Below are 22,184 nucleotides of genomic sequence, written 5' to 3' on the forward strand. Positions count from 1 at the left end.
ATCAATATTTTTGAAAATATATAAATAAGTAACAAGATATGAGGAATCAATATATGAATTAAATAAAAAACGTCGGAATAAAACATAAATAAAAAAATAGAAATTGAATTTATTCATTTAATTTAAATAAATGTAAAAAATAAATAATAATGAAACAGGCACCCAGGTGTTTAAAATGTTTGCTTGAGTTGCTTCAGTGTTTCACATTTTTGTTACACAGATCACACTTTGCTGTAGTTTTATCCACGGGTTAAAAGCAAAGACTGTAAAAGTACACCCTCATTTGTTGCTAGCAGGCTAAAAGTATCCAAGAGGAGTCACTTCACTTCTGGTCACATGACATGGATGGACTGGTTCAACTTAAAGGGGCTGTGAGGAGTTTGAAAGTTATCTTGAAAAAGTTTCCCTTCTAGATTTATGCTTAATCGTAATCCGCACCTTAAAATGAGATTATCAGCACCAATATTACTGGTTACAGTTTATTTTAGATTGCTACTTTTTAGCTGCCAGGTCAGGTCGCGCTGGACCAGATTGATTTACGGCATGTCTAGGTCTCTATGACGACACCACGCCGGCTGATGAAGCTTAGTAGAGAGAAGAGAGATCTGTGTTTTTGTCCATTGAAAACTATTTCTGTGATTAATTTTCTAGTGATGTTGGACACTGGAGCCTAACTGTCAGACAAAAAAAGGACAGAAAAGCAGAAGAAAGATAAACAGGACAGAGATAGAGCATGAGCTAAAGGCTAACACAGGAGCTAATCTGTTTGTGCTAATGTTGATTCCAACCCACAGTCAGCAGTAATTCTGCAGTGGTCTGTTCAAACTTGAGAGTCCATCAATAAAATGAAGAGTGAGGTTACGTTAGCTCTGCTTGGTAGATGACTGGCAGGACATAACCAGGATTCACTAACGTTACACATTACAGACACGTCTCAGAGCACCGGGCTGACAGCTGTGCTAACAGCTACTAAACTACATACGTACTGGTGTTTACTTGTTGTCATGTTAGCCTACAGATACCTCGGAGCCCCGGACTGAGGATAGCACTACATATATCCGGCTGCTAGGTTTGCTTGATGTCAAGTTTCAAACTGTAGCGCTACGTAACTGTACTGATAAATACCTTACCTCAGCGCGTTGTATCCAGTAAAAGTTGCCTTGAACAAAGAAAATTTGTTTCAAGCCAATCTCCATTTAATTTTAAAATAAACACGTCTTGCTAAAAGTGATTTATGACAGGGTGCATGAGACCCTGGGTCACAAGGTGGCGAGGGAGTGCAATCAAATCAGATCCTTCTCACAGCTTCTTTAAATTTGACTGTTGTCACCTTTCAAACATTAGCTCTATGTAACTACAAAGTACATCGCCCTGTCACTTTGCATCCTGGGAAAAGTTGTGTTGAACAAAAAAAAAATAGAGTTAAAGAGAAGAGCAGCTCTCCAAAACAAATGCACGACTTGGCAATAGTCACATTTTTACAATAGTGGGTGATAGTCCTCATGGGAAACAGAGTTTTTTTTATTAGTGGTTCTGGCCACAGGTGTCACTGCATTCAACATCACAGATAGTCCTCACAGTGCCTTTTGACTCTGTCCAAGTCAAAATGGCCGTGACAGTGACAGTGAGAACAAAGAAGCTCTTTCATGATGTGATGAATTTAACCAGAGTGGGCGGAAAGACGTGAGAGGACCAGGGATCAGTGTGTATTGTACAGAAAAAGAAAACTGCCCTTCATTTGAAGGGCATCAAGGCAACAACAAGCACCTGTCCTGCTTAAGTGTGTTTAAATTGGATTGGCATGCAGTCCTAAGATCCCTTAAGGGCAAAAGGTCAGTTTAACACTCCGCTGACCCAGTCCCTAATGAGAAACTTCCGGCTGTATCCTGTTCTCCAGTGATTCGTCTCTACACCCTACATTACAGCTCATTCGTTTTTTCTTTAAATAACTCTTGATCAGTCTCAAAGGACACACCACCTTCCAGTAAGTCATCATGGAAACGTGTTGTTGGGCAGTCTGATGCACTGAGGTAGTCAAACCCTGTGTTTGTGTTCAGCATCGTCTTTGACAAAAATGAGTGGAGTCAAATGTTTGGGAGAATACAGCACTTTGAAACGAGTGGCCTTGTTTTAAAGACACATTCACTGCACCACTAACGTCAGCAGCTCTAATCTGTTTGTTGGCAGTGACTCTTACTGCAGCTTATTATTAGGACTGATTAATTATCGGCAAAGCTGATTCTGGTCATGCAAACGTTTACGAGAAAAGCTCCTCCAAGAACTCGAGCACAACTTCTAGGAAAATGACCCATCTTTAACCGCTGTTAACAAGTTCATGTTCCCTTTGATACAGAGTGCTGATTGACTGAGTCATGAGAAAATAACGTACAGCCATAGAAGCTCAGTCTGACTGTCTGTCTCCAGCAGTTACATCTCACCATGCACTATACATTTTCCTCTCCTTACTCAACCCCTAACACCTTTTTTAAAATAGAGTATCCTTAGGTGATCCAGGGCCAAACCAGAAAAGCCAGTCCCTGAGTCTGCCTCACTTATCATTCAAAGGTGGTACATTTCCAAACAAAATGAAGATATAAATAGTCATTCCACCGTACAAAACGGGAAACAAACATCATTTCACAAACTACAGGCCTGTCTTCTTCCTACAGCAGTTCTCCACTCTCTAACAATTTGTCAACACTAGACTGGACAGCTTTATAGACGGAAGTAGAACTTCACAAGCACTAATAAAATCATTGGATGAAATAAATTCAATAGACCATAAAAAGCGTGCAATGGGAGTATTCATTGACCTGAAAAAAAGAATTTGACACTATCAATCACAACATATCAATCAAAAAACTGGAAGAGTATGGGATCAGAGGTGTGGTATTGGATTGGGTATGGAGCTATAAGAGACAGAACACAGTTTGTGGTGTCCCCCTGGGATCAATGTTGGGACCCAAGTTCTTTATACGGAATATTAATGACATATGTAAGGTATCATATGTATTGCATTTTATATTATTTACTGATAATATGAGTATTTTCTGCTCTAGAGAGAACTTGGAAACATTACTAAAAGACATTGCTTCAGGAATTAATAGGATAAAATCATTAATTATTGTTTGAAGAAACAAATTACCATTGCACAAAACTCAAATAATGTTATTTGGTAACTGGAGAAGAAGCACAAATGTTAAAAAGTTAGAGATAGATTGGGTGAAAAATGAGAGAGTGACTATTAAAAAAACCCAATAATAATAATAATAATAATAATAATAATAACAATCATATATATATATATATATATATATATATAATAAGTTTAGTCTGTGATTTAACAACTTTGTGTTTTGTTTTGTTTTAGAGTGTTTGAAAAAACTGCAAAGTTTTTATGTTCCAACTTTCTCTTCATCTGGAGTTTTTCTCTTTGTTTTTTTCTTGCATAATTTTTCTTTTACATTTTTTTTTTTAAACAAACATTTTCAATCAATCAATCAATCAATCAATCAATCAATCAATCAATAGTCTCCAGATGGTTGGGTGTGTCTGAGAAACCTCACAATACCGAATTGCTGGAAGATTTTGTGTCTGTTTGAAGGAGCAGCTGCCCAACCAGCTTCGCGGAGGAAAAGTTTTCTATTCTTAACGTAATCTATCCAGTGTTACACACTGAACTTATCTGTGAAAAGCAACCACATTCAAAATTATTTTCCATGTAAAGAAATGTTGAGGTGAGGGGTTTTATCCTGTAACATTTTATCCTTACGATTTAAAAGCAAGCTACAAACCTCTTTATAACAGACGTCATCATAAAGATGCACATACATGTTGGCAACAGAAGTGACATTAAGCTTTATTCAATCAGACAACTTAGCTTTTTAATACTGAATTAAAACTGTCAGCAGTACAAAATTGTCTATTTTTTCCGTGGTTTGTTGTCAGAAACCATTCTCCACCGTGGACTTAAGTTCTACTAAATTCTGACAGGATCACGACTGTTACAGAGCAACCAGTGTTGTAAAAAGTAGCCTTGCTAGCTGGAGACCTTCAGCAAAACGTGTCAATAATTGTTGCAGTTAGAACTGTTAAAACGTAAAAAAAAAAAAAAAAAAACTCTCAAATTTGTTTTCTTTCTTCTTCTTTTTTTTGTTGAGAATGTAAAAGTAAACCCATCAGATGTTTCTTTAACTCAAACTGATGGTGTTCTAGAGAGGTACACTCAGCCAACAGTCATCAGTTAACAGGGTCACACGTTACACTGAAACACCAGAGCTGCTTGTGTCTGTGTGTTATTAAACGTGTACCTGTATCAGCCTCAGTTAACCAGATCTGACTGTAAATAAGTCATGTTAACTGATGAAACTCTGAATCCAGTTTTGACTTTGTGGAGTTCATGAAAAAGTTGGTTTGGAGCAGAGGCTTTGACCAAATGCAACACTTTGGACTCAACATGGAGAGTAGATACTATGAGGATATTTAAATGGTGATTAACAGAAACAGATTTCATGTCCACAGCAAAACCATGGTATTTTACCAAAAAATTAACTATGGTGACTAGCAATCCTGAATTACTTGGTTATTTGTAATCTGATAGTTTTGAAGCAGTTCTCTGTCCGAACATGGTTTTCTGGATCCTTTATCATGATCCAGGTCGTTTGCTGTATTTCTCCATGAAAAAACATCAATCCACTGAATGTCTGTCCCCTTGTTGATGTCTTCCATCCACTGACTGATTTCTCAGAAGGCAGGGAGTCATTTACCATCCCTTAAAGAGGAGTTATTTTGGTAAAAAATTGTGTTTTCTGATGTATAGCAGCTAAGGGGCTTATCAATCTAATGAGCCCCTCTACTAAATTCCTCCAGTGAAAAATGACAAATTTGAGAGTGGTTTAATGATTGATATCAGAAATCTTTGACACTGCTGAATAGGACTTAATCTGTGTGGCTCATTAACAGCATTTTTGTTGTAATATAGTTTATAACATTTTCATACCCATCCCATGTGCAACTTGCACTCTTGAGGAAGAATCATTAGTAGCAAAAACACATGAAGCCATGCGACATCAGAGACAACCTTGTTTATGCAGGAGTGTCTCAGACTTATTCAACAAGAACCACATGTAGTTTTGAGAAAATTAACACACATGTGAACTCTTTCTCTAGGTGATTTCTGTAAAAAATAAATAAATAAATAAAAATTTAAAAAACAGCAAACATGGGTCTGACTTTGGACCTGGCCTGAACTCCACATGTCAAACCACATTCTACCACAGCAGCTGCTCCGAGTGCTTGTCTGAGCAGCCCTGTAAGAGAGTTGTGCAGAAACAAATCAAACAATAATTTAGATTGACTAAACAAAAACGGCTTAAGGATTATAATTTGGCCAATAAACTGTGCTTTTTTGTCGTGTCAGCACTTTTCAAAGTTTTTTGAATTTGCCATGATTACACATTTAAAGTTTCTGTACAAATAAACCAAGTAAACCAACTTCTACCTTCAACCTTTACAGTCTGGGAGACGCAGACACCGATTTGGCTGTTGCTGACGATGAAGTTGACGCCACAGCAACGGAGACCTACAGTGGCGAATGGAAGAATGACAAGAGGACTGGCTTTGGAGTGAGTCGACGTTCGGATGGGCTACAGTACGAGGGAGAGTGGCTCAGCAACAAACGCCACGGCTACGGCTGCACCGCGTTTCCTGATGGCACAAAGGAGGAGGGGAAGTACAAACAGAACATCCTGGTTAGCGGCAAAAGGAAGAACCTCATCCCTCTGCGGGCCAGTAAGATCAGAGAGAAGGTGGACAGAGCTGTGGAGGGTGCGCAGAAGGCAGCTGATATCGCCCGTCAAAAAGCTGAGATCGCTCTTTCCAGGTAGGGAAATTGTTTTTAATGAATCTGTATGTCTGTCTTTTTTCATCACTCTTTTCTTCAAATTCGGTGAAAGATGTTTAAATATTTATAACAACAAAAACAACAGGTAGACACATATCTAAAAACATTTCTACTTTTACTATCACTGCTTACACAGCTCTTACTTTTCCTTCCAGTATAAGGTGTGTAGTTTATGCTATTTATACCCAAACCATTGTTTCTAACTGAGATAACTGAACAGCTGATGTGTCACCCTTAAGGTGGTAGGGTCGTCCTTTCTGATATTTTAAATAGAGAAATAAAGAAACAAAGAGTCCCTGAATCTCTCTGTAATCTCCTCAAAATGAGACCTTCATGAGGTCTTCTCGAGACTTGCTGAAGTTATGACATCATCACATGAGGATCTCCTGATTGGTTCACGACATGTTGCAGGGGTGGGCCTCTAACACCAAGATCTGCCCATAGCTCCATCCCAACAGGCTTCCAGAGGGCCAGCCAATCAGAGGAAAGACGGTTTGTGGAGCAGGGAGCCCTTACGACACATGGTCATCCCTATGGTCACACATTTCCAGGACATTTCAAAATTAGGTCCTCCTCTTTGATTTAAGGCCCAGCCTTTCACCAGATTTTGGAAGCACTTTATAGTGAATGAATAAACCAAAATAGTACAAATGTGCAAACAGTATCTACATGAGGGGCTTGATATTAACACCCACCAACCTGCCAAATGTGGGTGAATTTCAGCTGTGGTGGGTAACACTGCCACTCTTACTAGCCTCTTTGCTGGTTGAATTATTTAATTGTCGGTTTCTGAAATGGCATCCGAAATACTAAACCATTTGCAATGTGAGACTACGACACTACAACTCCCATGAGCACTGCCTGCACACAGTTCTTGCTCATTGGTCCATTGGTGAAGTCTTCTGCTGACAGGAGCACAGACTCCATCTCCAGCCTGGACAGTCTGGTAACTCACAGTGTTTAGCGCCTTATAACGCGATTTAGAGAAATAAAAGTTCACTTAAACCTTCTTCTCTCCCCATCCTGTAACTTTTTAAAAGTGAGGGTGTTTTTCTGATAAAACTAGTTAAAGCTTACAGTAGAGGGGTAAGAGGCCAAGGGGCAGAGACGAGGAGAGAAGAGAAAGTGAAAGTTAACTTTGGTCACATAAGAGATGCTGTAGGAATATTAAAACCTCCTGGCATACAAACACTTACTTATCAAAGTTATATGTAAGTATTTCTCAATATAAACACTATAAACACACCAAATAATTCTGAATAAATGCGACTTATAGTCCAGTGCAAATTATATGTATTTTCTACAGTGGCCCTGAGAGCTCACATCGCTGCAGCTTAAAAAGCACATGCAAAAAGAGAAATCACAAGCAAATTAAGAAAACATCTTCATCAATGTGGCAACACGTGTATGCATTTAGAAAAAATGCTGCAAAGACCACAACACAACACGTGAGAAAAACGCGCTGCAAATACACTACAACACAACGGAAGTGTTTCCAGAGGACACTTAAAAGTGATGCACATCTGCCGACACGCTTGTGTGAGGGATTTTCAGTCACAGCTCTGCTATGGTTATTTTCCCGTCAGTTGTGTGGGGAAATGAGGTGGAAAGTGTGTGTTTTTGATTAATTTAACATTGTACTAGAGTATATGCACAGATTGCTTCATATTACCCTGAGGTGGCTTCAGCATTTTCAGTTCCAAAAGAAGCAGCAGAAAGTGACAGTAGACGGTGTTATGGTGGCAGAGTTTGAATAAATAAGGTGTCTGCTGGAGTTGCCTAAAGTTTCTGTTAATGACATACAGAGAATCATCCAGGTAACTAGTACAACACCATGTAGCAAGTCGTATAAAGGCTTTAAAATGTACGTGTTTTTATTTCTTTTGAGCTTTGACAGTAATTTTCCAATAATAGCTAGCCTGAGCTAGAAGCCTTGATTTTGTGTTTAAAGTGGAGAGCTTCAGGTCAATCATACTTTATAGTAAGTTAAATCATGTGTATATACCTCTCACTTTTGTGTTTGTACTTTTACAAAAATAAAGTGTAGAAATGGGGCTACTAGATATCTCCCTTAAAGCCCCATAATGGCTTAATACAAAACTCTTTTATAAAAGATTCCTATTTCAGACATTCAACATATTATATATCGTAATCTACCAAGATGCTACAGAGCACTTGGCGCTAGCTTGATACTAACGTACATTAGAAATTGCATTGAACTAGCGGTCAGTACACATCAATTGAACTTCGTTTTTTCAGCAAAATACTAACTTTCATCACTGAACCCACAAACAAGTGTAATAGTCTTGCGCATGAGATTCATTTTTAATCCAAACATATTATATAGCTTTTAATCTATCAAAATTCTATAGAGCACTTGGCGCTAGCTTGATGCTAACACATTGGAAATTGCATCAATATGCTAGCAGTTAGCATACATCGATACAACATCGTTTTTCCAGCAAAATATCAACTTTCATCACCAAACGCGTACATGTGCATAACTTCCTCACAAGAGACTCATTGTTAATCTACTCAGCATGTTACATCTCTCCTACACCGCACAACAGTGGAGTGGAGAAGGCTAAAAGAGCTGTCATTCTTTCTTTAAAAGGACATTATTTACGATCACACGTAATGTCCTTCAGCACGTAAAACAACAAGCCATACTCAAAAACTTCAACATTACTTTTAGAATTAACCACACAATAACAACGAAAATGCAGCGTTTTGGATGATTTGACGACAAACATTTAGCTGTGACTGAAAGTCCCCAGCAACAACAAGCATGTTGTCAGATGTGCATCACTTTTCAGTGTCCTCTGGAAACACTTCTGTCGTGTTGTAGTGCAGCAGCGAATTGATGAAGATGTTTTTTAAATTTGCTTGTGTTTTCTCTTTTTGCTTGTGTTTCATACGCTGCAGTGCTGTGAGCTCTCAGGGACACCGTAGTTTTCCTCTTATTGACACTTTTTTTTTGACTGATGCGACTTAAAGTCTAGAAAATACCATACTTATGTAATTGCTGAAAGATTACTGTTGTGCATAAATATTGAAGCAGACAGTGTCTTTCACTCGGTTTCTCAGTTTAATTGTATCTTTTCAGTTACTCTTCTATACTCCTGCACCACTTTCATCAAATGCAATAATAAACTCCTCCTTTTATGAGTTTGTATTAAAAGACTGCATATTTTTATTACATATAAGAAGCACAATCTTACTCCCTGCCTTATCAGAACTGAATGCCTGATATTGGCCTATGGAGTCAATCATTTATGTAGTCTTGATTTGAGGGTGCACAGGGCTTGTTTACATTTATAAGGGTTGTAAATCTAGTTCAAGCAAACTTCAGTATAGTCAGCATCAAACAACAAAATTGTGGCTAGTGAAAATGCTGAGTAAATCATTAGTCACAACAATCTTAATAATGTAGGAATGCTTCCAAAAGGACAGCAGTTAAAGAAAAGTGTTACAGACAGAGGCTGAAACAAGAGTTTATAAGACACTGGTGTGACAAAAACAGAGATTTTTTTAAGCTGTAAATCATGTCAAACGACTATGGGGGCACCCAGACGGGCAGAATACGGCTTGAAAGAAGAGCACAGGGCCTTCCCTTTAAGATGCAATCTAAACATGGGAAATTGTGAGTGTAGGTAACAGAGAGTGGATTGCAGCACATAATTTTTAAATGAAAAGTGGGTTAGCAATTGACCCTGAAACTAATCAGTAATGTGACAACACGGTCAATAACTACATATTGATTGTGCTATATCCATTCATTCGCCTGTGATCAAGAAAGACCCTGCTGTCCTGCTGTCAGAGCCTAAACAGAGAGGACAGGTTGAATGGACTGAGGAGCATCGATGTGGGAGTTCAGAGAAATGTTTCAAAGTGGGGCATGAAGTGTGAGAGAGTAAAAAAGAATTCCGCATTATGCCAACCATGTTGGCAGGTAGCCTAAGAGAGCACACAGAGGATAAATTAAAGGCTCACACACACACACACACACACACACACACACACACACACACACACACACACACACACACACACACACACACACACACACACACACACACACACACACACACACACACACACACACTAACCTGATTAGTATGTTTGCTTAACTTGCAGTTAAACACATAATATTTAACCTTTACAAAGAGTTGTTAAAATCAGTGAGGAGTGTTCGTGTGTTAACAGAACATTGTTCAAGGCCAGTGTACCTGATAGTCTGGGGATGCATAAGTAGCAAGGGGAGGTCATTTATCTCAGAGGGCACCTTTAATGTTGCACAAACTATGCCTTTTTAAGAAATGACTGTAAAAGCAAGAAAATAATGTTGAAAGAGATGAAGAAACCTTGTTTTACTACAGAAAGGCTCCACAGTTAGAAAACTGTTTCAAGCAAAGAATAAAATCCCTCTCACCCGTATTCATTTTTTTAATAGTTAAGAGAAAAAAAATATTTAATTTAAGGAGTTTTGTTGTCTTTGAAATCGGTAAGGTGAGAACTACTGTGAACTACAGATGTGTTTCATTTTTGGGAGTTAAATTATGGAATTGGGCTGCAAGGTGGCACACCTGCATCGTTCTCTTGCGTCTTAGTCCCTCTCACCAGAGATACATGGGAGAGATGCGAGGAAATGAAAACAGGAGAGGATGGAGGAGATTCATTTTTAGAGCAATGGGACATCCTCTCCTTCGGAGCGTCACGTGGAGCGACGTTTTTCAGTGATGATGACATCAGCTGATCACCTCTGGATTATCTATCAGTCAGCTCTAACAGCTGTTTGCGGGTCTGAGCATGTGCGCTGTAATAACTCTGATCAAACAGAAACAGTAACAGAGATTTGTCTGTTCCTTTAACCTGTTTAACAAACATGTTACTATGAAGAAAACCTGCTCTCTGTTTATTTATTTGCTGTGTAGAAGCTCACAGATCACTTTACCGGTAAAATGCGTAATTGTTAGATTATTTAGGAACTATTTAGCCTTTATCTAGAGCCCATCTGATCGTAAAATCTGAAACTTATTAATATAACCTGGTTTATCGTGTTTCAGAAAGATATTTGTTAGATTTTAGTTTTCTGTATCAATCCTCCGTTATACTGATTTCATGATGGCTGTGTTCAGCATTTTGTGCTTTAAACTCACATCACTTTTTAATCCCAGATTTATGATCCGTTTCTGAACGATCCTCAGTGCCTCTTTTTAGCTCATCTTTTCTCTAATTAAACTCTGTTGTGTTTGTGAAGTTTCATGTAGAGAAGTCTGAGCCGCTGCAGCGTCCAATCAGAGAGTGATATTCCATATAGGGGCGTGTCTGTCAGTTAAAAGACTTCCTCAAAGACAGCTCTCGTGTTTCCTCCATCATAGCTCCTCCAATCAGTCTCCTCCATCCTCTCTCCTCTTTCCTCTGAGCTCTCAGAAGGTACTTCTGGTGCCACGGAGGAGAGAGGACAGAGGAGGCAAGGAATTATCGCTTTGAGACGCACACTAAGACTTTAGTTACCCTTAATCTCCATTTACTTTATGTTGTAGATCTAGGATTCAGATTTAATATGCTGGGTAACATGTTGCTCTAAAGCAAAACAAACTGCTGCCTTTTCAATGAACTCTACAAATCTTCTCGTCTGCCTTGTGTTTGACAGGACGGCACACGCGCAGGGTAAAGCAGAGGCAGCAACTGGTGCTGCCCAGAAAGCCCAAGATGAGAGTCGCATGGCAAGGGTCACCGCCAAACAGTTTTCCCCCTCCTTCAAACACCCAGGAAATGGTGAGCAAACACGCTTTCTGAAGCATAGTAAACGTATACATGTTTGTCCTAATGTAACTTTGAGTCACGATCCAGCCAGGGAGAGATAACAACAGTATGGGCACCTGTGTGTGGACAATCGTAATGCATGCTGTCGTGAGTTTATGAGTGTGGGTTGATGATAAAGGTCAGTGGACTCCGTCTTCTAGCCGTGCATTAAAGGCTCTGCCACTCAGAGGTGTACAGCACAGCAGGTAACCAACCAGCATGAATAATGAGTGCTGTTACACACACACACACACACACACACACACACACACACACACACACACACACACATATTGATTTAATAAACAGGAAAAAATTAAAAGTCACATTAAGAGTCAGTAAACATCATTACTCGGTGGTTTCTTATGGTAAAAAAAAATCTCAGTTGGTCAAAAAAAAACACTTCAACACTCAAAGGTGTCAGCAGCTACAGAGAGGGAGATTATTAACATGTCACCTATTCTGTAACACAGGTAACTGTTACCTCAGGTTTCTTACTGAAGTACTACAGGAGTCAGAATACAGTACAGAGTTGCTTTAAAGCAGTTTTTGTTCTACAGCGCCAATGCCCCAAAAAGTTGGGATGCACTATTAAATACTATTTTGTATTACAAGTAATTTTGAAGTTGATGTCAGCAACAAATCTCAAATAAGTTGGAAAAGGACTGTCTTTATAGTCGATATTTTCATTTTATGATAAATGAATGTTTTCATTTTTGAAAAGTTAGGACTGCATCACCTGGACTCTTCTACTACAGAGCCATGCTGTTATAATGGATACAGTATGTGGTTCAGTGTTTTAAGTGGGACCTTCCCTGAAAAGGACGTCTGATGGGAGCACATGTCACATTCAACGAGTACAAAGCGCTCAGGGTTTACCTTTCAGATGTGTAAGCTGTCCATGCTATAGCCATTAATGCAAGCGCCTCCATCAGAGACCCAGGCCTTTGGACCATGAGCTGATAACAGTCCAGATGGTCCCTTTACTCTTCAGTCCAGAGGACATGGCGAGTGTGATTTCCAAATAGAAATTTAAATTTTAATTGATCCGCAGAGCTGTTTTCCTTTGCCTCAGTCCATTTCAGGCAAGCTCTGGTCCAGAGAAGATGGCAGTGTTTCTGGATCATGTTCACTAAGGCCTGAACCACACATATATCGATATATTTCTAAACTCACATTTTTCTGTCCGATTGGGCCTCTCAACCACTCGAACACAGAGATTTCACTCACATAAACAGAGATTTTTAAAAACGGATAAAAAAAGTGAAGAAATAAAAAAATATCCGGTTGAGTGGATCCGTGTAGCGGTGTTAAACGGAGCTGATGTTGACGTGATGACGTCAAGCGCCTAGCAGCAAGTCACTGTGTTTGACTGCACATGCTCATAATGTCTTCTTCTATGGTTTTCACATTTTGCTAACCTGCCACTTATCGGCCAGGCATGGCATTGCAGTCTTCAGAGGCGATCGTTTTCAGTTTGGCCTCTTTGTATGGACAGAGATATTTCTGTGGTGTGGACAAAGATTTTTTTTTAAACAAGGACAAAGATATCCGATCCAAAAAATATCCATATACGTGTGGTTCAGGCCTAAGGCCATGTCCACACGTAGCTGGGTATTTTCAAAAACGAGTATACCCCCCTCATTTGTTTTTAAAAATACTTTCGTCCACATGCAGTGGGTAAATCTGCCAGTGAGTGCGGCTCGTAGCACTCCAAATCCATGATGGGCAGTATCTTACAAACATAAAACCTGTGCCAGCCAATCAGAATGAGCCCACGTTGTTAAGCTGTGACGTTTGAGAACCAAAAACTCAGTTTACCAGCGTCCACATGAAACCATGAAACCTGAGTGTTCAAAAATCTTCATTTTGGCTGGAGTTTTCAGAAAACACAGTTTTTAGTGACGTAAACCTTCGGTTTTATGTGGACGACAGGCGTAAACATATTAAAATGTACGCGGTTTCCCGAATACTCGGCTACATGTGGACATGGCCTAAATGTCTTCTTCTTTAAATGACTGAGCTTTGACTTCCATGCAGTGATCTCCACTTCAGAGCCATGTCTGTTTTTAATGTGTCCATCCAATACAGACTTTTATATTTGTCCCTTGTTTACAGAGATTTCTCCAGATTGTTGGAAACCTCAGATGATACTATGAACTGAAGATGTCAGGACAGTCAAAGTCTTCACAATTTTCCTTTAAGAATTTTTTTTTTTTAATGGTTCCTCAATCTTTTTTGTCCGTTTCTCACAAACTGGTGAACCTCACCAACATATTTTCGCTTCAGAGACTCAGCCTCTCTAAGCTGCCTGTTTTGTACTCATTCATCTTGCATTACCTGTTGACAATTTACCTAATTAGTTTCAAAATGCTCCTCCAGCTGTTTCCTTTTAGAACCATTTACTTTTTCAGCCTTTTGTTGCTGCTGTCCCAAAGTTTTTGAGAGGAGTTACAAATTTAAAACAGGCTAATATTTGACATGAAATAGTGAAATGTCTCACTTTAAACATCTAATATGTCACCTATTGTGTATTGTGTGTAAAGCATGGGCTTATTGGATTTTCAAATCTTTGTTTTTATTCACACTTGGCACAACTCTCCAACATCATCATCCTCCTTATGTTTTTTCTCTGGTGTAGGCATGGAGGTCCAGCGTCCAAAGCGTCAGGTGTCCAGTGAGCTGGAGGGCGAGGGGTTGTCCAGTAGTGCTGGCACTGCAGATAGCCCAGACCTCTACGTAAAAAGCACAGGCTCAGACGACCCCTCTAACGATGCGGCCACACCTGACCTCAGTCCCCCTTCTTCCTCACCACCTCACACTCCTCCTCCTCCAGCCCGACCAACACAGCGGACCAAGAGTGCCCGCTTCCACCGCCAGAGTGCGGTGGACCACACTGATCGGGGGAAGGATCTGGGAGACAGGGATGAAAAAAGTGTGGAAGGGGGGCAGACAAAGATCCAGGTGTTGATGGAGGGAGGAAGTGGGGAAGGGGAAGGAGGAGGAAAGGGGGAGTACCAGCGGGTTAACACTTGGGATGAAGACAAGAGAAGAGGGGTGTTTCCAAAATCAGGGGGGGTCAGCGGTCGAGGAACAGGCCAGACCAATGGCCACAAACACAGCTCCTCCAATCACAAGTCCCGGGAGCATGGATCATCCAATCACAGACAGACCAGAAGGGACAAGTGGGCCGCGTCTTCCTCTTCTGCCTCTTGGACATCAGGGCAAAGGGGTGTGCACAGCAGGGGGGGCCGGCTGCTTGAGCAAGATGAGGAAAAAATTAGCAACTATGAAATGGAGATGAAGCCTCTACAGCCCAGAGACTCCACTTCCCATAAGCTTCATGGGCATGGGGAAGAGAGGCACGGGCACTTTCAAGGAGAGGGGCGATCGCACACGGTGCAGCGACAGAGGCACAAGAACCGGGACGGGAAAGAGCGGAGGGAAGGAAGGGAAGGGCGGGAGGCAGGTAAAGACTCAGTGCACAAGCTGGACAGAACAGCAGAAAAGATGGAATCGCTGCCTCTGCGTCGGGACCTCACGCTATCTGCTCCTCTGAAGTCCTCCCCAATCACACCGGAACAGCACGACCACAGCGCTCTGCTTAAAAGAGGCAACTCGGTAAGACACATGACAACAGCTAAACACAAATCTTTTACATGCAACTACAATATCAGACAATATCAAGAGCATATTTCACCACAGTCCAACTGGCAGCTCCGACCTCACGGGGCTGCAGTCTTCATCCTTGCATTTCTCCAAAACATGGAGAGACGTTTAGTCAAAGAAAAGATGACTGCATTGAGCTTCCAATGCCAGGACTTTACCTTCCTGCAGGAAGGAAAAGAAAACTTAGGTTTGTAGATCTGCTAGCAGAGACAGAACAGTGAGGCTGGCGAGGGTTTGTCCTGTGGAGGTAGGACATAGAGGGTTTGTAGCGCTATCAACCTTCTCACTGCTGGGGGAACTGGGATGCACGGAAACGTCAGGAGAGGCACTTAGGACAAGTAATGGGGTCTGGATGAAGTGCTTTTGGGAAGTTAAACACTTGGTTCTTTGGCTCAAAGTTTCACTGAAGTCCTGGTACAGGTCTTTAGAGATGGAGAGATCACTGTGCTTGGCTCCTCTTCCAACCCAAAGGTGAATTGATGATCCTCAGATTTAGTGTCTGGGGTGGACTTCCAGTCAATCCTCCTGTGGATCTTTCCCATTATGACACGGCCCTGTGATTAGGTCTACCTACAGCTTAAACCCTTACACCTACACGGCCCCTAATATCCACTGGATTCCCTCTTCACTCACGGTTTGGAATGTGTCAATTTAATGGGCTGTAAAGTAAACTTAACAAGTAGACATAAAGTAAACTGAACTTAAGATCATCAGTTATATTTACTAACCTTTTTAGAGCAATTATTTTCCTTGATTCTTTCATCTAAGCTCAACTCGTCTCATTTTCACAGTGCAATAAAGTATAAAAACACCTCGTCCGATTTTACTTTGAAGTTTTGCAAATTATTGAGTTGAAACAACTGAAAACCTTAATTTGGAATGATGTTAAATGTTGATTTGAGAACAACCAAATTTGTAAGTTCATTTGACTTAATCAATTGTGTTCATTGAACCTATAATCTTCATTTCAAATAACTCAATTTATTGAGGTGTGACCAATTGAAGCAATAATTTAAGTTGGTCCAACTGTTTTATTTTTTCAGTGTAGCAGCAGTTTCTTTAGCAAAGCTACCTGTCCATCAGAAACAATTTCTTAATTCTGGTTGTGCAGGTTCAATTTCAAAGCATAAAAATGAATTTGCCACAGAGCAATAGCAGAGATCCTGTGGCTGTTTTCCTGAGGTTAAACAAAGAAGGGGTCTCTGTGGAGAGGCCTGGGAGCCTGAGGGTCCTGTGCAGTATCCTAGCTGTTCCAAGTCTGCATCTTGAAGTTCTATATGATCTTAACTCAATCATCCTCTGCCTCTTTTTTAAGTGTCGTCTATTTTAACCCCGAGACCCCCAACCCCAAACTTGGTACAGATAATTCAGCACAGACACTTATGATAAACTTTACCAGCCCCTGAATGAGTAAAAGAAGTCATAAGGGGTTTTTCATCAATAAACTTCTCCAAGGGTGTTTATTTAAACCAATTTCAGTTTGGTTTACTGCAGTGACAGACCTTAGAGATGAAAAGCAATCAAAATGTCACAGAAACTCAAAGGGCATGGATGTGGCTGCTCTCCAAATTGATGCCTTCGAACTGAAGAGGAAGTTACTGTCACTCAAACACAGAGGTTCCCAACTGCCTTTGTTTACATGGTTTATTAGAGTCTCAACAAAAAGACATGCCTTTACTTATAAGCAGTGAGTTTTTGGCAGAAGGCAGGGCTGTAGAGGGGTAGTAACCTGGGATTTTTGGGATGATAACTCGCCACAATAAAAGCCTCTCTGGCACCGTTTATAAACCCACCAGGAAATCCACAATTTTGAAGTTTTGGTCTTACCCATTAACAGAAGTCGTTCTTGGGATTAATTCCTCCTGGAGCATTGAAAAAATTCTAAATTATTCATTGTTAAAACAAAACTCATGGACAAAAACCTGACAAACTTAAAAAGTATGGCCATAATCACCCATTGAGTTTGATATCTTACAACATACTATCTTTGACAGACACCCTATGAGGGAGAATTTTGTAATGGTGTACTCTTCTGCCTCTATAATATCACACTGAGGGAAAGTTGCAACAATGCATAACTGTTTTTCATATCTGAATAAGAAGAAAGAAAGCAAAGGAGCTAAAGTTGTGAAAACAGGTCTCAGCCAGCAACGCTTCATTGTGTCAAGTGACTTTGTCTGCTGTTTGTTTTTGCACACATTCCAAGAGAAGTTCACCAAATGAATACAGCTAATACAAGAAGGTACAGGAACTTTTAGCTCTCAATAAAACGTTCTCATGGGATACAGGATTCCTGTGACCCCTTGTTGTCTGTGTTTCTACCTCGAGCTGAAGACCCATGTAGATTATGTAAATCAGACCAGTGACATGTGGAGATAAAAAACTAGGGCTGTCATTTTAAGGCATTAATTAGATTAATTAATTACACCGCAAATTAACGGGTCATAAAAATTAACGCAGAATAATCTGGATCCCAAACCCGCGAGGCGTTCAAAGACGCACTTATTTTCAAATGTCTAGCATTTACAAACCGTTTGTCCTACATGGAAAAAGTGGAGTTCTCGTGAGATTTTCAAATTTCCGACGGTCCCTGAATGTATCACACCTAGCAACATGCTTTGAACCGGGGGAAGAGAGCGCACTGTTAAGGGGACTGCCGTCCACATCTCGTTTATTCACACGTCCTTTTTGAAAATCTACAGAAAATCAACCATTTGCTCTAGCTCAATTCTGTAAAAACAGGTATTTTTACACTCTTTACTGCATCAAACAAGCCCTGAATGATCGAAAAATGTCTTGTATTTAAATCTAAAGAATTCTTTGAAAATTTCCTTCCATCTTCCTGGTGTCATGTTTCAGCTTGTGGCTGCTCTGCACCAATGAGCAACAGTTTGTGTGTTCAGAGCATGTAAAACTGAGAATACTTCACTTTTCTTTGATCCAAGACTTGAATTAAGTGTTTTGTAGATAGTTCCTCACAGTTTTTAGCCTTTAGCCCTGGTTCTCCTGACCTCATAGAAGTATAGAAGTTCATATTGCAGTGAAAATTGAGTCCACATCCACCAGTAAAAATGTGAGCAGAAGCAAAAAACGCCCTAAAAATTAAATCAGCTTATCTTAGGTGCAGGACTGTGTAGATCTTGTAAAGATAGAACCATAACACTTTTTTCATTTGTTCCTTCTGCCTCAGGGTACCTCAAAATGTGTTGTTCATATTCCCACCTTATTTTTAAATGTCTTTTAATGTAATTTTAATGTCCTGGAATTCAAATTCTTTATTTTGGGACCTTAAGCAGATATGAGATTAAAATGTGATTAATTCGATTAATTAATTACGAATCCTGTAATTAATTAGATTAATTTTTTTAATCGCCTGACAGCACTAAAAAAAACTACGGCAAAGCACTGCTTAACCAGTAGAGGGCAAATTGTGCTGATTTTATTGGTGTTTTATTTCACTGCAGATTGATTTGTTGACACTTGTTACAGCAGACAAGCACTTGTGATGAAGACATAAGCTCAGTGCTGCTCAACCTTTTTCACTAATTCATACCCAATGTCCCATTTTTAAAAAAATAAAAAAGAACGTTGATTGACTGTCAGCCGGATGCATCCATCAAACAGCTTCAAATCATCATGAAATACTTAAAACCCAACTTAACTAGGATGCCTTACTGAGGACTTCTTCTGTGTTTGATCAGCTGTTGTAAACTGGATATCGACTGACACTTTCAGCTGAAGGTCTCCAGTTTGCAGGGTTACTCTTTAAACCGGAACACCAGGGGCCGACAGAGACACATTCACACTGTCAGACTTAATGAAGACCATTGTTTAAGAGGTACTAAACCAAGTCCATCACAGCTGGGGGTCATTTTATTGTGGAAGGATTGAGGGGGAAATAAAAACGCAATAGATGCCCTACCAGTCAGAAACATTCAGCTTTAGGCCCTGCTCCACAAAGTACCTGAACATCTGGACAGTAGTACCATCCACAAAGGGCCATTTCAAGCATTAAATCAACTGCTTCAGGGCTTAATTTAGATTCTGATTCACAAGGTTAATGGCTACTTAAGACAAAAAAAAAAAAGATTGAAACTGCAGACACCAGAATAAAAGCTGTTCAGAACACTGTGAGTTTTCTAACTTGGTGTTTATAACTAACCAATCGGCTCTCTTGAATTGGTGATTTTATCTCCTGCTTCTCATAACTGCTGCTTCAATAGTTGAAACCAAAGCAAAGCTGTGTTTGGCCTTAATACCAACAGGACAGCAGCTGTATGGTGCATTTTTCATATTTGTCATGTGATCACTGTTACACATTGATTTGACTAAAAGGATTTGTTGCTCACTGTGGTGAGGATACATTTCAGTCCCAGTGACATAACACAATGTCATCCCACATATTAAGATAATCCAGGAAACAGGCACAGAGTTAATCTGGTTAGATTAATTAATTTTTTTTCTCGTGTTATAAACAAGTGTGTGTGTGTGTGTGTGTGTGTGTGTGTGTGTGTGTGTGTGTGTGTGTGTGTGTGTGTGTGTGTGTGTGTGTGTGTGTGTTGGGGGGGGGGGTGCTGTTTTAATGTCATTTATCATCTGCGTTCTAACAAAGACTGTTGGACTGCCCCTATCACACTAATCCTGGATGAACCAGTAGTAAATGAAACTATCAGACCTCAGTATATCATGAGCAAGCACACACACACACACACACACACACACACACACTCACACACACACACACACACACACACACACACACACACACACACACACACACACACACACACACACACACACACACACACACACACACACACACACAGGGGCACAGACAGATATAAAAGTGAAGAGAGAACCCCAGCAGTCCTCTCAGCACCTTGGTAACAGCAGACTGGCAAACTAGTCCCATCCTCTCAGAAGGCCCTCTATTGGTTAACCAGAGCCCTGTTGCTAGGGAACAGCTTATGCCTTGCTTCGATGGTAGCCAATCAGAGGGAGAGTGTCAGTGACAGGGAGGCAGAGGGTGGCTGGAAGTGTGTGTGTTTGGAGGGGGGTGTTTGTGTGCTTGCAGCAGACTAGTGTTAGGCTGGTTCACAGCATACACAGATACTATCACACTCAGATGAATACACAGAGGCAGTGCTGCTTCTCACACACAGATACATTTAACCAAACACACACAGGCTTTTCAACAGGCAACTAAATGCACCATAACTGAACTGTGCAATCCTTTTCATTACATCAGATATACTCCACCAAACCCCTGCACTCAGGAGAAGATATTAATAAGTCATTATTATTTAACAAAGAAGGAACTGTTGTCCTTCCAAAGGCTGAAAAGAACAGTGACAACACCTTAAGGTGCTCTTCAAGGACAGGAACCTTCCCTGGGTACTTTTTTGAGGAACTATGTGCTTTTAAATTGCAGGAACTGAGATCTAAATATAGATCTGGGAAAGCTGATTTAACACTTGAAATAGTCTGCCTGGGTTGTGGTACCTAACTGAGATCCAGGAACTTAAGGGGACAGGGCCTGCAGGCTGAATGTTTCTGATTGGTGGAGAAGCCACAGTGTTTTTATCTCTCCCTCCCTCCATCCACAACAACATGACCCCCAGCTGTGCAGACTTGGTATTTGGTGATGATCTAAAGCTGTATTTAGAGGAATGTGAGTCCTCAATCAACAGGTTCATTTTTTAAGCCAAAACACCTGGTCCAGGCTTTTCAACAGTGGTGGCAGCTTTGTCTCTGGCACTTGTCTCTGTTTAAATCTGAGCAAATCTATCTGAAGTGAAAAAAGCATCACCAATACTATACATGTACTTGTTGTATATCCTCCATGCTAACAGGCTAACTGCAGTGCTGCACATAATGGTGCTAGCCTGTCTTCTCCTTGCTTTAATATTTGCTGAGCGGTCTTCATTGTTGTCTTGCTGCCCTCTTCAGGTCTGGAGGTGTACTGCAATTTCTTTGTTTATAACTGTAAATAAATGACCTGTTTTGCACAATCTCCCAAGGTCTTCGGCCTTTTGTGGAAACAGAGACAAACAACGAGCTACAGAAAATATTTAATTCCTGGAAATTTTTTACCAGGTACTAAAAGTTACTAGACTTACTGGGTAAATAACACCTTTTGTAAGATGTTTCCCCTGACCACAGAGATCTTTATATCCTGTATAAGCTAAAAGTATGATGACGGTATAATGTAATTAAAATTGAAAGATTGAATCAACTTTAAAGAAATACACAAGCACAAAATTGTTACTTCATTTACTGTGAGTGAAAATTAAATCTTGTTTGAGTTAGAGACCAATGAGGTTAGTCTTCACATGAACATTTTAAGATATCTGGCACCTAGAGGAATGAGTTACAAGAAGAGTGAAGGTAAAATCCTAAAATTGATGAAAAAGAGTAAACCTTAGAGACTGGGCTTCATGCCCACTCCTTCTCAATCTGGTCTCTTCAATTGGTGCAACATTTGGCTGTTTTCCAGTTTGTTCCAACTCTGTTTTGTAAGGCTTCAGTAAAGTGCACTGGAAAACTCAAACCTGTTTGAGAAGAAGCGAGTTCTCTCAGATTTCTCATGGTATGTAAGGGTTACCTGAGAAAATAGCAGACGAAGTGAAATTTTCAAGTCAAACTCACAAATTTTCACGTCAGATTTTTGATGATGGTCTAAAAAACCAGAGATTTTAAGATCAAAGCTCCTGTTTGCTGCTTGTGATGTTAAATCTTCGTTTTTACTTTTACAACTATTACCTTCTGTAAATTGAGGCAGTTTTGATAACCTGCTGTATTATAG

General features: G+C 40.1%; 1 protein-coding gene across 1 annotated transcript in view; it reads left to right on the forward strand.

Moving 5' to 3' along the window:
* jph3b (junctophilin 3b) overlaps positions 1–22,184 on the forward strand; it is a 43,280-nt gene that overhangs the window by 16,889 nt on the left and 4,207 nt on the right. The window contains exons 3-5 of the mRNA XM_074678323.1: positions 5,516–5,881; positions 11,559–11,683; positions 14,352–15,331. Coding sequence (XP_074534424.1) covers positions 5,516–5,881; positions 11,559–11,683; positions 14,352–15,331 — 1,471 coding nt within the window. The remainder of the gene's footprint in view (positions 1–5,515; positions 5,882–11,558; positions 11,684–14,351; positions 15,332–22,184) is intronic.

The sequence above is a fragment of the Halichoeres trimaculatus genome, unplaced genomic scaffold (assembly GCF_033239565.1).
Source record: "Halichoeres trimaculatus isolate MK-OKI-2021-1 unplaced genomic scaffold, fHalTri1.1 fHalTri1_scaffold_10, whole genome shotgun sequence".
Taxonomy (NCBI): domain Eukaryota; kingdom Metazoa; phylum Chordata; class Actinopteri; order Labriformes; family Labridae; genus Halichoeres; species Halichoeres trimaculatus.